The sequence below is a fragment of the Xenia sp. Carnegie-2017 genome, unplaced genomic scaffold (assembly GCF_021976095.1).
Source record: "Xenia sp. Carnegie-2017 unplaced genomic scaffold, XeniaSp_v1 HiC_scaffold_6, whole genome shotgun sequence".
NCBI classification, from domain to species: Eukaryota; Metazoa; Cnidaria; class Anthozoa; order Malacalcyonacea; family Xeniidae; genus Xenia; species Xenia sp. Carnegie-2017.
This window is the reverse complement of record NW_025813526.1, coordinates 16,178,384-16,196,438: the sequence shown is the minus strand read 5'-3', so window position 1 is coordinate 16,196,438 and position 18,055 is coordinate 16,178,384. Positions and strand designations below refer to the sequence as shown.

The following is an 18,055-nucleotide window of genomic DNA, read 5'->3' as shown; positions in this document are numbered from 1 at the left end:
CTTTATTTTCCTCAATTGTTGAACAGCATAAAGAATTCAACAACACCTCAAAGAATATTTTACCTTTGACAGTATCTCAAGACTGTCTGGATTCTGGTTTTGTAGGTGTTGATCTTGTCAAAAAGGAGGCCCTTTTGAATTGTCATGACCAAAAGTGGTCATCGTTTCTATGCATTTTAGCTCTTTCTTCTGTGCTGGAGACAAAAATTTTTACCTACTACCCAGATTGTGGAGAGAGCCGGCCTAAATCAATATTCAACTCTCTCGTTTGTCCAAGAAGGATAGTTAAAGAATCAGCCGATGCAATTCATCTTTTGTTTTGTTATAAAGGGGTAGTTAAATCAGATCAATGTTTCCAACCTAATCATTTTGTTCCTCTAGTTTTTTTTCCTAGCAAAACTAAAAGGACAATTTCTGGTCCAACATGCCCAGTGCCTTCAAAAAAAGCAAAAGCAGAAAAAAAGTCTGGGAATATCAGTAAGTTTTTTTCAAAAATGGAAAAACCAGAAATCATTACAAGTGAGGTTTCTTGTACTAGGGTTTCTGAACAAACCATTGAAGATTTACAGGTAAAGCCTAAATTTAGTCACAATTTTGATGTAGCTACCTACTATGAAAGAGCAAAAGGTTTGAAAATGTCTGATATTTGTTTCCTTATTAAAAATGTTTTTAAACCAGATGAAAATTACACTTTTCCTCCTTTAAGTGAGAACAATAAAAGGTCTTTTAAATATGAATGGCTCAAAGATTTTACCTGGCTGTGTTATCCACCAAAGGAAGATGGTGCTTATTGCTTATCATGTGTTCTTTTTGGACATCAATTCCCAAGTAAATGCTCGAGAATAAGAAGCTATTTCGTTCACCTTTTCGTTATTGGAATGATGCTGTAGGTACATTTAGGCGACATGCTGGAAATTGTAAGGGGGAAAAAATAGGACTACATGCATTTACTTCTCCAATTTTGAATAATATACGATCTCAAATGTCAGGTGTAGCTCAACTGATTAAAAATATCTTAGATACTAACATAAAACTTGAAATTGAGCAAAATAGGAAAATTCTTAAACAAATTGTTGATACAGTTCTTTTTTGTGGAAGGCTTGGCATTGTATTATGAGGTCATCGTGATGATGCTCAATTTCACCCAGAGGTCGGTTGCTATTCAATGGCAATGTTGGTAATTTTGTTGAATCTTTAAATTTTAGAGTTAGAGCTGGTGATCAAACTTTGGAAAATCATTTGCTCAAATGTGGCAAGAATAAAAGTAATATTTCCAAGACCAGTCAAAACAAAATCATCAATTGTATTGGTCAGGTAATATCAGAAGATATTATAAACGAGATAAAAAAAAATAGATATTATTCTATCATTGCAGATGAAGCTCCTGATTCTTCTCACAAAGAGCAATTGTCCCTTATTCTACGGTTTGTTGAGTCTTCAATGAATGTTAAAGAAGAGTTCATGTGTTTCCTGCATTGCAAATGGGGGTTGAGTGGTCAACAACTTTCAAAGCTTATTTTAGAAACTCTAGAGAAATTTGCTTTACCCATTATGGATTGCAGGGGACAAGGTTATGATGGTGCTGGGGCTGTTTCTGGGCATATAAATGGTTTAGCAGCCCACATTTTAAGAACTAATCCTAAAGCTTTTTATACTCACTGTTACAGTCATCGACTAAATTTGTTTGTCTGTGATACTCTTTCTAACGTTGAAATTAATAACATGTTATCTGTTGTTTCTCAAGCTGCCAATTTTATCAACATATCACAGACACGCAACATACCCTTTGCTGAGCACGTTAAAAAGTCAGATGTTCAGACCAAGAAGGCAAAACTGGTAAGTCTTTGTAAAACCAGATGGGTTGAGCGAGTTGACAGTCTTGACACGTTTCAACAATTGTTTATTCCTTTAATCGACACTCTTCAGGACATGATAAACAATGTAAGTGGCGAGGTGAAGCCTTCCCTTGCTGCTGATGCTTCCCAGTTACTTTCAATAGTTACTCAATTTCATTTTATTGTTGCGCTAGTTATTACTAGAAATATTCTTGATGCTACTCTTCCAGTCACGCAATTGTTGCAGGGAAAAACTATTGATGTCATGGATGGTTTTCATTTGATAACCACTTTGAAGAATGATGTAGCCAACATGAGGAAAAGCATTAATTTTTATCATAACACTTGGTATGAAGAGGCTTTAAAACTTGCTGAAGAGGTGAACGTTCAAGAAACAAAAAAGCGAATTGCTGGAAGACAAACTATGCGATCTAATCCCCCCAGTCAATCATTCAAAGAACATTATAAACTAACCATCACTATTCCGTTATTAGACCATCTTCAAACATCTTTGAGCACTAGGTTTAACTTGGATAGTGTTAATGTGTACCGCGGATTATCTATCGTTCCCGTCAAAATGATGACTCTGTCGGACAAAGGAATTGATTGGAAAGAACAGTTTAAAAGTGTTGCAAAATTCTATCATGATGACATGATGACTTGCCCAACCCCCTTGGTTTAGATGCTGAATTAAGGCAATGGCGTTTATACTGGGAAACGCACAATGGGCCTTTGCCAGAAAACATCGTCAAAACACTGAAGCATGTAACATTTCCAGGATTTGAAAATATTAAAGTTATTCTTCGCATTTTAGGTACACTACCAATCACCTCATTTGAATGTGAGAGATCAATTTCAGCACTGAGGAATCTAAAAACCTACGAAAGGAGCACTATGGTAGAGGAACGTTTAAATGGCCTGGCTTTAATGCGAATTCACCCAGAAATTGTTCCTGACATAGAAAGAGTGATCAATAAGTTTGCTGAAGGTAATACACGTTTGAAATTTGCTTAATGTGTTATGTCTACGTTATTGTAGAAATATTACTGACTTTGCAACTGGCTGGTTAATGCGCCGTTGCTGCAGAAATGTAAGACAGTGCAACTGGCTGCTTAATGCGCCGTTGCTGCAGAAATGTAAGACAGTGCAACTGGCTGGTTAATGCGCTGTTGCTGCAGAAATGTCTTACAGCATAACTGGCTGCTGTAATGCGCCGTTTCTGCTGAAACAAAGACTGTCCATGTCCGGAATCACATTATTGCTTTGCACTATGTGTTTCCTAGGCATGCTGAAGAGCCCTGACATTGGGCGAAACGGTCTTAGCGTGTTTGTCCTCAATATTTTGTAAGAAAAAAAATGAAAAACTGCGATTTAATTCACTTTGAACATTTGTTGTAAAGCTATTCCCAAACGCTGGAAATCGCATTTCTGGGACCCTAGGCTTCAACATTTTCCAGGGGAGGATGCCCTCGGACCCCATACGGCGTTTGCCGGTTTAGGACTGACGTTTGAAAAATCCTAGATCCGCCCCTGATCATAAGCTCTTATTGAACAAAAATTTCATGTTTGAAAAGTTGCTTATTGTACAACGATTTGCTTATTGTGCTTATTCACAAGATATATTCTTAATTGTTCAATATACTTGGGTAAAGAAGTAATGCTTAAATGTCCAATCCTAAATCCTTTTAAGTTTTGCAATCTATTTTCCGCTCCAATTTACTCGTTATTCAACAACAACAAAAACAGTCCTTCTCAGGACTTTATTAACCTGGACGATCATCATTTACAAACATATTACTCGTTATTATATGTAGACGAATATTCAGGTGTACCCACAGAGGTAAAATCGTGTTATGATATGCTGATTCGCATATGAAGTAAGTGACTTGGATCGCTATTCAACCAAATGATGGATTGAATTATGGCTATTAACATGCAGGAAAATTATTATTCTATTATCATTCAAGTAAATTTTTGAAGACGACTGTTCTCTTTCTCTTTTTATTACTTTTATTTTTTTTTATTTATACTCCTCCGTTCTTCGTTAAACAAAAGTGTAATAAGAACACTCTGATATACAGGATGTCCCCTAAAAAGCTAACTCTTAACTGAAGAATTCGTTTTGGATTTATTGGCAGTTGTGTAATCTAGTCAACAAGGACAGCTTGGAATGTCTAAAGGGATGAGCCCAGGTAGCCGGGTTTCAACGAAGCATAAAATCATTTTCGCAATAGGAAAAAATTAAATGCTCCACAACAAAAAAATGATTTAAGTAATTTCTCTATGCTCTAACTTTGTAAATTTACAAAATCTATACAACGAAAGCCCTAGGGAATGCTGGAGAACGCTTGATAGACGTTTTGTTTATCTAAAAATGGTATATAACAGAACAGTGTGATACATCTGAAAGTTGAGCTGCATTAATGACGTACCACGTTCACACAAACTCAAACAAAATCTCTGTAATACGTCATTCTGCTACACTATTCGAACCAATTTTTGGCTATTGAGTCACAGCTAGTGCTTTGTTCGAGACAGACTTACACACTTTCTCTTACAGAAATTGCATGAAAATACTGAGCTGACCAAACGTAATGCGATGTGAAATTTGTACCCACATGTACACATTGAGTACCTATTTTTAGACCACTATTTTACTTGAAAATATAAAGGAGTGTATACTCATCTATTTTGTGCTATCTATACGTATATGTGTTAAGCCATTGTTTCTGCCCTTTGCATTCTATGGTGGATGAAGGATTTTTATTTTTTGGGAAGGGGGATGGGACACCCTTCGAATGTTACTTACATTTATTGCACGTTGTTTAAAAGACTGACATTTTCAGGTTATATATTATAAAGATCTAATTTTTATGAGAAATATTCGGAAGGGTGCAGTCGCCCCACTTTGCCCCAACCCAACCGCTTTTTAGCACCTCTGGTAGATAATGACATTATTGTGTGTTGGATCTAGTACGAAGAATGTCAATTAAAAATCAAAGGGTTTGAAAGAAACTTTAGGGGTACCATTGCACATGTGTCTGGAGATAATCTTGATTGCCAAGAAGTATTAGGTTTTAAGATTGGCTCTGCTTCAAATCTTAAGTGTCGTGAATGCTTGGGTATGTCTAAAGATCTAGCTACAAAGGTAAAAAGAAATACATACTGCGAAAAGCATAGGTTTTCCACAGACTTCATTTTCCACTCCATTCTTTTTCAATAACGTGGACAATTCAGAGCTGGTTAAATAAATAATTGAAGGCATTGCAAGAAGTTCGATGCAAATATTACGACTAGACTACAAAAACGACCAGCAAGTAAGTCATCATCATCATCATCATATCTTTTCGCGTTTTGTTGCGCGTGTTGTAGCAATCAGTCGAAATCAGGGACGGCACGTGAAGCCTTGCTACCTGTCCCCCACCAAATTTCCCTCACATGGCTTTGGTCAACCGGGCTAGGTTTACAGACACATTGCCAAATGTGCTACGAGCCGGGATTGAACCCGCGCCTTCTGGCTTACAGCTCACGCAATTAACCATTCAGCCACCCGCCCCACTTAGCAAGTAAGTGAAATGACTTAAAAAACAATTTTTACTATATTGACCATTGCGGCGATTGCGCGTGCGCGTCTGGCTTGCACAGTGATTCACGTGCAAAGCACATGTGTTGAGCTCGTTCCATATAAAGTGACTTTGTGAGATTTAGAAAAATGGCTTGTACATGCTCAATGTGCTTTTCGAGCTTTTCAACGCTGGCATCGTTACGAAATCATTTAAAACGGTGCCACGAATTTGAGGATAGCTTTCACGTTATTTGTCAGGCACCACGTTATGCAAGTATTTATTACACCTTCGAAGGCTACAAATCTCATTTGCGCGGAAAGCATGCAGATATATTGAATAATTTCATTGATGAGAATTCTTTTCAAATGGTCTTATCATGAAATAAATATGAGCGAAGACAATGAAGATCGCAATGGTGAGCCAGGAATAGTTTATGGCATTACTCAAGACGATGATTATGGTGATGCAAACATCGATATATGCCACAAAGAGGAGAATATCAGGAGAATGAACGCCCGGTTTCTGTTAGACACTAAAGAAATGCATAAACTATCTCAAAAATCAGTCGATACTATCGTCAGAAATACTACTTCCATCGTCCAAAATTCCTTGAATTAGTGAAATGTCGTCTGTTATCATTGCTTGAAAATGACAACATGCCAGACGTGTGCGAATTGCTGGAAAATATATTCATGGAGGAAAATGTCGTGACCAATCCTTTCCTGGGAATGGAAAGCAAATGGCAACAAGATATTTTTTTAGAGATGTTATGGGAGTGGTTGTAAGTTTTCAGTAAACTAGACCTATAAATAGAAATTCATACTTTGCATTTATATGCCATGTCAAAATTTCTTTCAAGTTTTTTTATTTGTCATTTTAAATCTTTGTTTTTCCTGAAGGAACCAAAACAAAGGGTTTTGGGAATCACCCATGTTCAGAAAAGAATTGGTGTTGGAAGAACAGTCCGAAAACAAGATGAAGTCATCGAAATTCCTCTTAAGAGCCTAGAGCAAATGCTGCAAGATCCAGCCATATTAGATCAGGTTACTTAAAAATAAATAAACTAGTGACATATACAGCATGCTGTTCTAGATGTAGCGGCTGACTGGCTTTTCTGCACAAAGTTATGTTTGTTCATAATATTTTTTCACCATTTGGGCACTCCAATGCTTCAATTTTTTAACAAACTTATTTCAAGAATATAAATGATCTATATATACTTATTTAGGTCTTGCATTCACACCAAATACAAGATGGGCTGTTATCAGATTATTGTGATGGCAATGAATTCAAAAGCCATCCCTTGTTTTCCATCGATCCGACTGCTCTTCAAATTATATTATATTATGATGAAGTAGAAATTGTCAATCCCCTGGGAAGCAAGACAGGGAAACATAAACTAGGTAAAGTACTTATAGGTCTACATCAGCCACATTTATTAATCTTTGCAGATTATATCAGATTTATTGTCTGACCTAATCCTTTCCTCCCTAATTAATTTACTATAATTTTGACATTTTGTCCAATGTGTTGCAGCAAAGTGTTGCCACAAAGTGTTGCACAAATGAGTTCATGTTCACAAAACACAAATTGCAAGTCAACTTTAAAAATATTCTAAACTAATTTGCTTGTTTTCTCTATATTTGACATAGGACTTGTTTACTACACATTGGGTAACATTTTACCATGATATCGGTTGCAGTTAAAAGCTATACAATTGATTTCAATTGCAAGGAGACCTGTTATTAACAAATATAGTATTGGTATTAATTCTAATATTGGTAGTAATATTATTAAACATGTAATGGTATTAATTCTCTGTTATGTTCATTCATTGAAGAGCTTTCTGAACTTGAAAAGGTATACCATGCGGTACCTAAAAAACTTTAAACCTGAACTGGGACAGTGATTACACATATGTATCTCATTTTTTGTTGGTAGCCGCTGCGCATGTGCGGTGAACCACAATGTTTGAGTTGAGAAGTGCCTGCACGGTGACGTCATTGCAAAATTAAGCAATCAACTTCTTCGGCAATCTTTGGAATGAATAAACAGGGAACAACATGTACACATACCTACATGTACACATTGAGTACCTATTTTTAGACCACTATTTTACTTGAAAATATAGAGGAGTGTATACTCATCTATTTTGTGCTATCTATACATATTTGTGTTAAGCCATTGTTTCTGTCCTTTGCATTCTATGGTAGATGAAAGACTTTTATTTTATTTTTTTTTTTTGGAAGGGTGGGGGGACACCCTGCAAATGTTACTTACATTTATTGCACGTTGTTAAAAAGACTGACATTTTAAGGTTATATATTATAAAGATCTAATTTTTATTTGAAATATTCGGAAGGGTGCAGTCGCCCCACTTTGCCCCAACCCAACTCCTTTTTAGCACCTTTGGTAGATAATGACATTATTGTGTGTTGGATCTAGGACAAAGAATATCCATTAAAAATCAAAGGGTTTGCAAGAAACTTTAGGGGTACCATTGCATATGTGTCTGGAGATAATCTTGGTTGCCAAGAAGTAGGTTTTAAGTTTGGCTCTGCCGCAAATCTTAAGTGTCGTGAATGCTTGGGTTTGTCTAAATATCTAGCTACAAAGGTAAAAAGAAATACTTATTGCGAAAAGCACAGGTTTTCCACAGACTTTGTTTTCCACTCCATTCTTTTTCAATAACGTGGACAATTCAGAGCTGGTTAAATCAATAAATGAAGGCATTGCAAGAAGTTCGGTGCAAATGTTAGGACTAGACTACAAAAACGACCAGCAAGTAAGTGAAATGACAAGTTGCAGGTAAGTAAAAGAATTGTTACTATATTGACCATTGCGGCGATTGCGCGTGCGCGTCTGGCTTGCACTATGATTCACGTGCAAAGCATATGTGTTGAGCTCGTTCCATATAAAGTGTCTTAGTGAGATTTAGAATAATAGAAGGTACATGCTCAATGTGCCTTTCGAGCTTTTCAACGCTGGCATTGTTACGAAATCATTTAAAACGGTGCCACGAATTTGAGGATAACTTTCACGTTATTTGTCAGGCACCACGTTTTGCAAGTATTTATTACACCTTAGAAGGCTACAAATCTCATTTGCGCAGAAAGCATGCAAACATATTGAATAATTTCATTGGTGAGAATTCTTTTCAAATGGTCTTATCATGAAATAAATATGAGCGAAGACAATGAAGGTCGCAATGATGAGCCAGGAATAGTTTATGGCATTACTCAAGACGATGATCATGGTGATGCAAACATCGATATATGCCACAAAGAGGAGAATATCAGGATGATGAACGCCCGGTTTCTGTTAGACACTAAAGAAATGCATAAACTATCTCAAAAATCATTAGATACTCTCGTCATAAATACTACTTCCATCGTCCAAAATTCCTTTGAATTAGTGAAATGTCGTGTGTCATCATCGCTTGAAAATGACGACATGCCAGACGTGTGCGAATTGCTGGAAAATGTATTCATGGAGGAAAATGTCGTGACCAATCCTTTCCTGGGAATGGAAAGCAAATGGCAACAAGATACTTTTTTAGAGATGTATGTTATGAGAGTGGTTGTAAGTTTTCAGTAAGCTAGACCTATAGATAGAAATTCATACTTTGTTTATAAAAGCATTTATCTACCATGTGAAAATTTATTTCAAGTTTTTTTAATTGTCATTTTAAATCTTTGTTTTTCCTAAAGGAACCAAAACAAAGGGTTTTGGGAATCACCCATGTTCAGAAAAGAATAAGTGTTGGAAGAAGAACAGTCCCAAAACAAGATGAAGTCATCGAAATTCCTCTTAAGAGCCTAGAGCAAATGCTGCAAGATCCAGCCATATTAGATCAGGTTACTTAAACATAAATAAACTAGTGACATATACAGCATGCTGTTCTAGATGTACCAGCTGACTGGCTTTTCTGCCCAAAGTTATGTTTGTTCATAATACTTTTTCACCATTTGGGCACTCCAATGCTTCAATTTTTAACAAAATTATTTGAACAATATAAATGATCTATATATACTTATTTAGGTCTTGCATTCACACCAAAGACAAGATGGGCTCTTATCAGATTATTGTGATGGCAATGAATTTAAAAGCCATCCCTTGTTTTCCATCGATCCGACTGCTCTTCAAATTATATTATATTATGATGAAGTAGAAATTGTCAATCCCCTGGGAAGCAAGACAGGGAAACATAAACTAGGTACAGTACTTATATGTCTACATCAGCCGCATTTATTAATCTTTGCAGATTATATCAGATTTATTGTCTGACCTAATCCTTTCCACCCTAATTAATTTACTATAATTTTGACTTTTTGTCCGATGTGTTGCAGCAAAGTGTTGCCACAAAGTGTTGCACAAATGAGTTCATGTTCACAAAACACAAATTGCAAGTCAACTTTAAAAATATTCTAAACTAATTTGCTTGTTTTCTCTATATTTGACATAGGACTTGTTTACTACACATTGGGTAACATTTTACCATGATATCGGTTGCAGTTAAAAGCAATACAACTGATTTCAATTGCAAGGAGACCTGTTATTAAGAAATATGGTATTCTCTGTGATGCTCGTTCATGGAAGAGCTTTCTGAACTTGAAAAGGTATAACGTGGGGTACCTAAAAAACTTTAAACCTGAACTGGGACAGTGATTACACATATGTCTCTCATTTTTTGTTGGTAGCTGCTGCACATGTGAAGTTAACCACAATGTGTGAGTTGAGAAGTGCATGCACGGTGACGTCATTGCAAAATTAAAGCAATCAACTTCTTCGGCAATCTTTGGAATGAATAAACAGGGCACAACCCTCATGTACACATTGAGTACCTATTTTAGACCACTGTTTTACTTGAAAGTATAGAGGAGTGTATACTCATCTATTTTGTGCTATCTATACATATTTGTGTTAAGCCATTGTTTCTGTCCTTTCCATTCTATGGTAGATGAAAGACTTTTATTTTTTTTTTTGGAAGGGTGGGGGGACACCCTGCGATTGTTACTTACATTTATTGCACGTTGTTTAAAAGACTGACATTTTCAGGTTATATATTATAAAGATCTAATTTTTATGAGAAATATTCGGAAGGTTGCAGTCGCCCCACTTTGCCCAAACCCAACCGCTTTTTAGCACCTCTGGTAGATAATAACATTATTGTGTGTTGGATCTAGGACGAAGAATATCAATTAAAAATCAAAGGGTTTGCAAGAAACTTTAGGGGTACCATCGCATTTGTGTCTGGAGATAATCTTGATTGCCAAGAAGTAGGAGGTTTTAAGATATGCTCTGCTGCAAATCTTAAGTGTCGTGAATGCTTGGGTTTGTCTAAAGATCTAGCTACAAAGGTAAAAAGAAATACTTATTGCGAAAAGCACAGGTTTTAACTGTGACTATATATTCCATGTATTGTAAATGATGTTTCCGTTGCAGATTGCAGTAACTAACAATCGACCAATCTGCAAAAGCAGCACGCTTTTTTCTAATATTCTTAAACATGTCACTATAAACTCTTCTCTAGTCAATGTTTGAAAGAGTTCTCCATCAATCTCTGCAGCTGAGAAGGTACGTACATATGTTATCGTAATTTATTTTGCAAAGCCTAGTTGCAAGTTTGTAGCGAAAAACCCACTTTCATTATCAAACAATCTTCCCAAGCTCTTGCTTCAAGCTTGAGTGTTTTTACATACGGTAAGTTTGCTATTATTATAGCCGATTTTTGTCAAAGCTTTACGAATGACTAACAAGTCAACACATCATTGCTCATCATTTCTATTAAAATATTACGTTTGTATAGCGCATGCGACCTTTGTCAAACATAGGCATTGTCAACGTATGACTGACCTTGACTACGAAAAGGGCGGTAGTTTTTACAAAATATACCAATGAAATATGCGTAGTGTTTTTATATTGTTTTTATTTATGTATTATTTTTGGGAAAATAACTATTTCCTATATCTGCGTTAAAAATATAGTTTTTTTCTTTTAGAATTGGTAATAAAAGAACTTCTTGATTATATCTCGTGAAACAGTGTATTTTTTACATCATTAACCCTCGATGGCCCATTTCTTTTTACTGTGCACTTACTGCCTTTATATAACGTAAAACTTAAATGAACTTAACAAATATATTTCAACACTGTTACACTGAAGCCTGTAGTCAAAATTTCTTTTGAATCTGGACACAACAACTTGTTGCATAGTCGTTGAACTTAGATTGACGCTGTGGTAGTAATCAAAGACACTGGATGTCAAATGACAAAGAATAATTACAACAAATTTGCAATTAGGACGCAAAATATCCTCACAGTTCAACATGCAGTAAAAGAATAGCACTTTTAGTCTATAGACTGCTGACGAACATTACATAATACAGATTAGTTATAGGTTTGAGGTCAAAGCTATCTAAGGATTTTCTAAGCATTAATGTCAAACTGCGAGAAAGCTGTAAAAATAACCTTCTAATAACAGTTTCCGTTTGAGATTTGCATATAAATGATACCTCTGCTTAATATTGGATGAAGCAGCTTTATAATTTTGCAGTATTGCTTCACAACAAAGGAATTGCTGTTTGCGGTTAGACATCTTAGCATCCCTCTTTGTCTGAAACTGCAATAGACTGGCTTGCTGCCATTTGTCGCATGGGTAACAGCTAAGACGTTACAAAATTAAAGCAATCAATTTCTTCGGCAATCTTTGGAATGAATAAACAGGGGACAACATGTACACATACCCATATTTTACCATACATTACTTGAAAGTATAGAGGAGTGTATACTCATCTATTTTGTGCTATCTATACATATTTGTGTTAAGCCATTGTTTCTGCCCTTTGCATTCTATGGTGGATGAAGGATTTTTATTTTTTGGGAAGGGGGGTGGTACACCCTGCAAATGTTACATTTATTGCGCGTTGTTTAAAAAGACTGACATTTTCAGGTTATATATTATAAAGATCTAATTTCTATGGGAAATATTCGGAAGGTTGCAGTCGCCCCACTTTGCCCAAACCCAACCGCTTTTTAGCACCTCTGGTAGATAATAACATTATTGTGTGTTCGATCTAGGACGAAGAATATCAATAAAATTCAAAGGGTTTGCAAGAAACTTTAGGGGTACCATTGCATATGTGTCTGGAGATAATCTTGATTGGCAAGAAGTAGGAGGTTTTAAGATATGCTCCGCTGCAAATCTTAAGTGTCGTGAATGCTTGGGTTTGTCTAAAGATCTAGCTACAAAGGTAAAAAGAAATACTTATTGCGAAAAGCACAGGTTTTAACTGTGACTATATATTCCATGTATTGTAAATGATGTTTCCGTTGCAGATTGCAGTAACTAACAATCATACAGGCAATGCTAATTTTTACCCTCAAGACCAGAGGGGCTTCCTACCGTGCAACCTTTGTCAAATACCTAGCATTCGTTGATACGTGTGGCGAATGGATGCCCAGCTTTATTCAATATTTTCACTTTCATATAGCTCCATGAGCAACATTTTCAACCATTAAATCCATCCATGTTTTAAACTCATCAATTGAAAGGGTGTATTTAGCTGCTGAAATTTTGTACACAAAAGAGTTTTGTGAGCATTATCGTACCTATGTTGTAAACAGAACAGTACATCCTGAAATTCAGTTTTACCCACAAAGATCATTGCAGTACTATCTCCCACTTCACTTTCTAAATCCTGTCTGTTCACATAACCAGACACATGTTTTGCCTAAATGTGATATTCACAATTACAATTAATACCAATATTTACTGATTTAAAATATGAAGTGTGCATGTTCATAGCAAATATCATCATATTGTAAAGTATTGCCTGTCAAATTGCTCAAAACTGCCATTACTTCCTCATAAAGCAAAGAATAAATTCCATTTTTAATGAAAACAGTGCATTTCTTAAGGTTCCCTAAGGGATATTTTCTTGTAAATGTGAGAAATATGATAACTTGGGTTGCAGATTTACACTTCAAGTATTTTGAACTAAGAATAGGCTTTTTGTTGAGCAGAATGATTGAAGCATATGTAACAATGTGTTTTTCTTTGTTCAGAATCAGTACAGGGGCAATATTCAGTATTGAAGCTGAGTTACAGCAAACAACAAGATTCATGAGCAAAGACTTAAATAACAAGGTGTATATATAAAAGAAATATTTTTTGTTCATTTAGAAAATATATAGCTAAGTACATCTTGAATTTATGTGAGACTTCTAAGTTCACTTACTCTTTATATTGAAAAAAAAAACAGCTAAATAATCTCAAATGGGTACAACGAAAAATCTTACAAAAATTTTTTGAGAACTAAAATATCAGATCTTTGTCATAATATGTGATTTAGTTTGTTCAAAAGCAATTGAAACTGTTAAAATGCAAAAAATACATTCGTACTAAACAATACCTGACATATTTTGTTATCTGCCGTTCACTCCTACGACAATTGAATCATTTTCAAAACCATTACAAACAAAGCAAATGGTCGTTTTCAAAAAATCTATACTTTGAATGAAAGTAGAATATTATTTTTCCTGCAATATCATAGATATCTACGGCCGTTATCATAGTGAAAACAGCAATCGAAACTCGCGTGCGTCATGAAATAGTTGGCCGCCATGTTTGTATTGAGTCACCCGATTCGATGAAGTCATCAAGTTGCTCTCGAACCAATTTGTACGGTGGCCGGTACGGGTCACCAGAAGAATAATTTAGAAAACATAACAAACAATAAGAAAACATCACTCAAATAATACTACACATTTCAAAATACTCACTACACATTCGTCCCAGTCTTACCCTGCCCCATCAATGCCCTGTTGTCCAGTTGCCAAAGTTGGAGCAACCAAAGATGTATGAATGGACATCAGTATTTCGATATCAACACCTGGAGGAACCTTTCCATCAAACCCACCCATTATGGTGATCTCTACTTGTGCCGCATTCATTCCTCTAGTGAATCTACATCCTGATATCACATGCTCTTTCTCCATTAAATACAGACGCGCTCCCTGACGTGGGACAACAACTGTGGAAGGTCCGACAAGCAGTACCAAGTCACGCATGAAGGTCCTGTTATCGATCGCTTTGACTTTAGGTTCCTTAGCTTTCCTGCGACCAACATTTGAAGGACGTTGTCCTTGAAAATTGTGCCTCCGTACAAAATTTCTGTTATTTGGATAGGTTGAATTTTGTCTCCCGGTTGCAAGCCTGGAAGACGATGTTTGTGATGTTGAAGAAGAAGTTCTTCTTCCAGTGAAAAGACGCCTGACCTCTCTTTCACCAGTTTCTTGGGGAGAAATGCGCGAAGAGAGTTCGTCCAGTCTTGTAAGGATATTTTCTACAATATTATTCGGAACGCCATTTTCTTCAGCCATTGTTTACTGAAGACCATGTTATGTTATATGGATGACACGAAGTATTTGTCATATACGTTTCTCAACCGCTGTCCAGTTTGCCAGTCAGACATCTCGACGTATGGTTGATTTTCTCAACACATGCTTGTGATTCTCAACACATGCTTATGATTCTCGACTAGTGGTTGGAATTCTCGATACACTTTTGTTATGTTTGGCGTGCCATACTACACATTTCAAAATACTCACTACACATTTCAAAATACTCACAACACATTTCAAAATACTCACTACACATTCGTCCCAGTCTTACCCTGGTTTGGCCGCCCACGGTCATCATTAGTTTCCATTTACGAAACTGACATGACATCATAAAGTAAGAATATTAAATATATAATTCCGCATTTCACAAGACAAAAAAAATGAGACATTGGGATAATAGCATGAAAATATTGGCTGAACTCTAATCAGAAATTCTTCCAGGGTTTTGCTGGATTTGGTCGGGCAACAACATTAGTAGACGATCTACATATCGCCAGCAAATATATTTGCAGTGGCTTTCGACACATGTCCGTACTTTCATAGCAAAAATTTGAGTATATGAATTTGCATTCGCTATGTCGCGTACGTACTTGTGTGATGCGTTACAAAAATAACAAGGAAACTAAAGAGGAAATTTACACACAGTGCTATAATTTGTTGCACAAGAAACGCCAAATAGAATGAAAAGTTAGGTAATTTCGAGTAAAAGCAATAAATTTAGAACTTCAATACCAGTCACGTCAATAAGTGCATTAGTTAAACTAATGATTGTCGAATATCACCAATACAAATACAATTACATGCAATCTGTAGATTGACCACTCATGTTGTGTTTTCTAACTAAGACCAAGAAATCCCTGGAAGAAATATTAATAATAGTTCATGTACGCGTTCGCATATTTTGATGCTATTGTGGCGATATGTTTGTCTATGTGCCGAATTCCACACAGACAACATATCGCCACAATAGTATCAAAATATCCTTACGCGTGCTGAACTTTTAGTAATATCGGAAGCGTATATTTATATTACCTTTCTGCCACACGTCAATTTCGTATATGTAAACTGATGACGACCGTGGGCAGGCTAGACCTGGGTAAGACTGGGACGAATGTGTAGGGAGTATTTTGAAATGTGTAACGAGTATTTTAAAATGTGTAGCGAGTATTTTGAAATGTGTGGCGAGAATTTTGAAATGTGTAGTAAGTATTTTGAAATGTGTAGTGAGTATTTTGATATGTGTAGTGAGTATTTTGAAATGTGTAGTGAGTGTTTTGTAATGTGTAGTGAGTATTTTGAAATGTGTAGCGAGTATTTTGAAATGTGTAGTGAGTATTTTGAAATGTGTAGTATGATTTTGAGTGATGTTTTCTTATTGTTTGTTATGTTTTTTAAATTATTTTTCTGGTGACCTATACCGGCCACCGTAAATTTGGCACCAGTTGTAGAGCAAAAACAACCCCCATGGAGCCAAAACGTCCCCTCTTGTCTGTTTAGCTCTCAATGTTAGCTATTATGTCTAGCAATTTCAAAAGCCAAAACGACCTCATGGTGCCAAATTGACTCGTATATTTCTATTTTGGCACCAATTGTAGAGCAAAAACAACCGTCATGGTGCCGAAGCGGCTCCTTTGTCTGTTTTAGCCCTCATCGTTAGCCAATACGGCTAGCAATTCCAAAAGCCAAAACGACCTCATTGGGCTAAAATGGCCCATTCCTTTTTACAGTTTTTAGAAAGAGGTTGATCTATTAAGTGATCACGTACGTGCCATGCCAGAAGGTTTCGACCAAACTGCAATAGCAGCACGCTTTTGTCTAAGATTCTTAAACATGTCACTAAACTCTTCTCTAGTCAACGTTGGAAAGAGTTCTCTATCAATCTTTGCAGCTGAGAAGGTACGTACATATGTTATCGTAATTTGATTTTGCTAAGCCTAGTTGCAAGTTTCGAAAAACCCACTTTCATTATCAAACAATCTTCCCAAGCTCTTGCTTCAAGCTTGAGTGTTTTTACATAAGGTAAGTTTGCTATTATTAAAGCCCATTCTTTTCAAAGCTTTCCGAATGACTAACAAGTCAACACATCATTGCTCATCATTTCTATTAAAATATTATGTTTGTATAGCGCATGCGACCTTTGCCCGACCTAGGCATTGTCAACGTCTGACTGACCTTGACTACGAAAAGGGCGGTAGGTTTTACAAAATATACCAATGAAATATGCGAAGTGTTTTTATATTGTTTTTTATCTGCGTTACAAATATAGTTTTTTTCTTTTAGAATTGGTAATAAAAGAATTTCTTGATTATATCTCGTGAAACAGAGTATTTTTTACATCATTAACCCTCGATGGCCCATTTCTTTTTACTGTGCACTTACTGGCTTTATATAACGCAAAACTTAAATGAACTTAGCAAATATATTTCAACACTGTTACACTGAAGCCTGTAGTCAAAATTTCTTTGGAATCTTGACACAACAACTTCATGTATAGTCGTTGAACTTAGATTGACGCTGTGGTAGTAATCAAAGACACTGGATGTCAAACGACAAATAATAATTACAAGAAATTTGCAATTAGGATGCAAAATATCCTCACAGTTCAACATGCAGTAAAGGAATAGCACTTTTAGTCTATAGACTGCTGACACACATTACATAATACAGATTAGTAATAGGTTTGAGGTCATATCTATCTAGGGATTTTCTAAGCATTAATGACCTTCTAATAACAATTTCCGTTTGAGATTTGCATATAAATGATACCTCTGTTTAATATTGGATGAAGCAACTTTATAATTTTGCAGTATTGCTTCATAATAAAGGAATTGCTGTTTGCAGTTAGACATCTTAGCATCCCTCTTTGTCTGAAACTGCAATAGACTGGCTTGCTGCCATTTGTCACATGGGTAACAGCTAAGACGTGACACAACACTGGAGTGCTATATTGTTAGTTGTTTTAACTGTGCAATTATGCAAATTCTATAATACAGAATTAGCAAACTGTGACACATTCCAACGTTATTACAATGTTTTGAAAGCATATGGTCTTCAAAAGCTAACATTCGAATAAAATAAGATTAGTCACTAATTTGTAAAATAACATACAGCTAATGCTTTGCATTGATATTATATACTTCTACATTTTCAGATAACTTAATTAAACTCTGTTAATGAATTTCCCATAATATTCAATTGTGTATAATTTTTCATTATAATAATATACATGAAACAGTCTTAATTCTGATTG

General features: G+C 35.8%; 1 protein-coding gene and 2 long non-coding RNA genes across 7 annotated transcripts; 2 read left to right on the top strand and 1 right to left on the bottom strand.

Annotated features, from left to right (window-relative positions):
* Positions 1 to 5,514: 5,514 nt before the first annotated feature.
* LOC124457571 lies at positions 5,515 to 7,215 on the top strand. Its single transcript, XM_047007798.1, has 4 exons — positions 5,515 to 6,182; positions 6,301 to 6,444; positions 6,630 to 6,804; positions 7,054 to 7,215. The coding sequence occupies exons 1-4, from the start codon at positions 6,141 to 6,143 to the stop codon at positions 7,089 to 7,091; spliced, it is 399 nt and encodes a 132-aa protein (XP_046863754.1). The 5' UTR covers positions 5,515 to 6,140; the 3' UTR covers positions 7,092 to 7,215.
* Positions 7,216 to 8,147: 932 nt separating this feature from the next.
* On the top strand, positions 8,148 to 13,649 carry LOC124458056. 4 transcript variants are annotated; one of them, XR_006952969.1, is made up of 8 exons: positions 8,149 to 8,964; positions 9,112 to 9,258; positions 9,443 to 9,617; positions 9,867 to 10,020; positions 10,588 to 10,761; positions 10,935 to 10,978; positions 12,481 to 12,653; positions 13,468 to 13,649. It is a non-coding gene; the product is annotated as an uncharacterized LOC124458056 (long non-coding RNA). The 4 variants fall into 4 exon arrangements; XR_006952968.1 differs by having other exon boundaries at positions 8,148 to 8,964; positions 10,935 to 12,653; XR_006952970.1 differs by having other exon boundaries at positions 8,148 to 8,964; positions 10,935 to 12,653; positions 12,739 to 13,649.
* LOC124458057 lies at positions 12,687 to 14,010 on the bottom strand. 2 transcript variants are annotated; one of them, XR_006952973.1, is made up of 3 exons: positions 13,815 to 14,010; positions 13,055 to 13,133; positions 12,687 to 12,968 (listed from the first exon to the last, which is right to left on the bottom strand). It is a non-coding gene; the product is annotated as an uncharacterized LOC124458057 (long non-coding RNA). The 2 variants fall into 2 exon arrangements; XR_006952972.1 differs by having other exon boundaries at positions 12,687 to 13,133.
* Positions 14,011 to 18,055: the final 4,045 nt, after the last annotated feature.

Bases quoted from the DNA above. Each gene is read 5' to 3' on its own strand.
- LOC124457571 (XM_047007798.1), top strand. From the start codon at position 6,141: ATGGCAACAAGATATTTTTTTAGAGATGTTATGGGAGTGGTT. The intron at 6,183-6,300 runs GTAAGTTTTCAG...TTTTTCCTGAAG, and splicing joins GAGATGTTATGGGAGTGGTT to GAACCAAAACAAAGGGTTTT. The intron at 6,445-6,629 runs GTTACTTAAAAA...ATACTTATTTAG, and splicing joins ATCCAGCCATATTAGATCAG to GTCTTGCATTCACACCAAAT.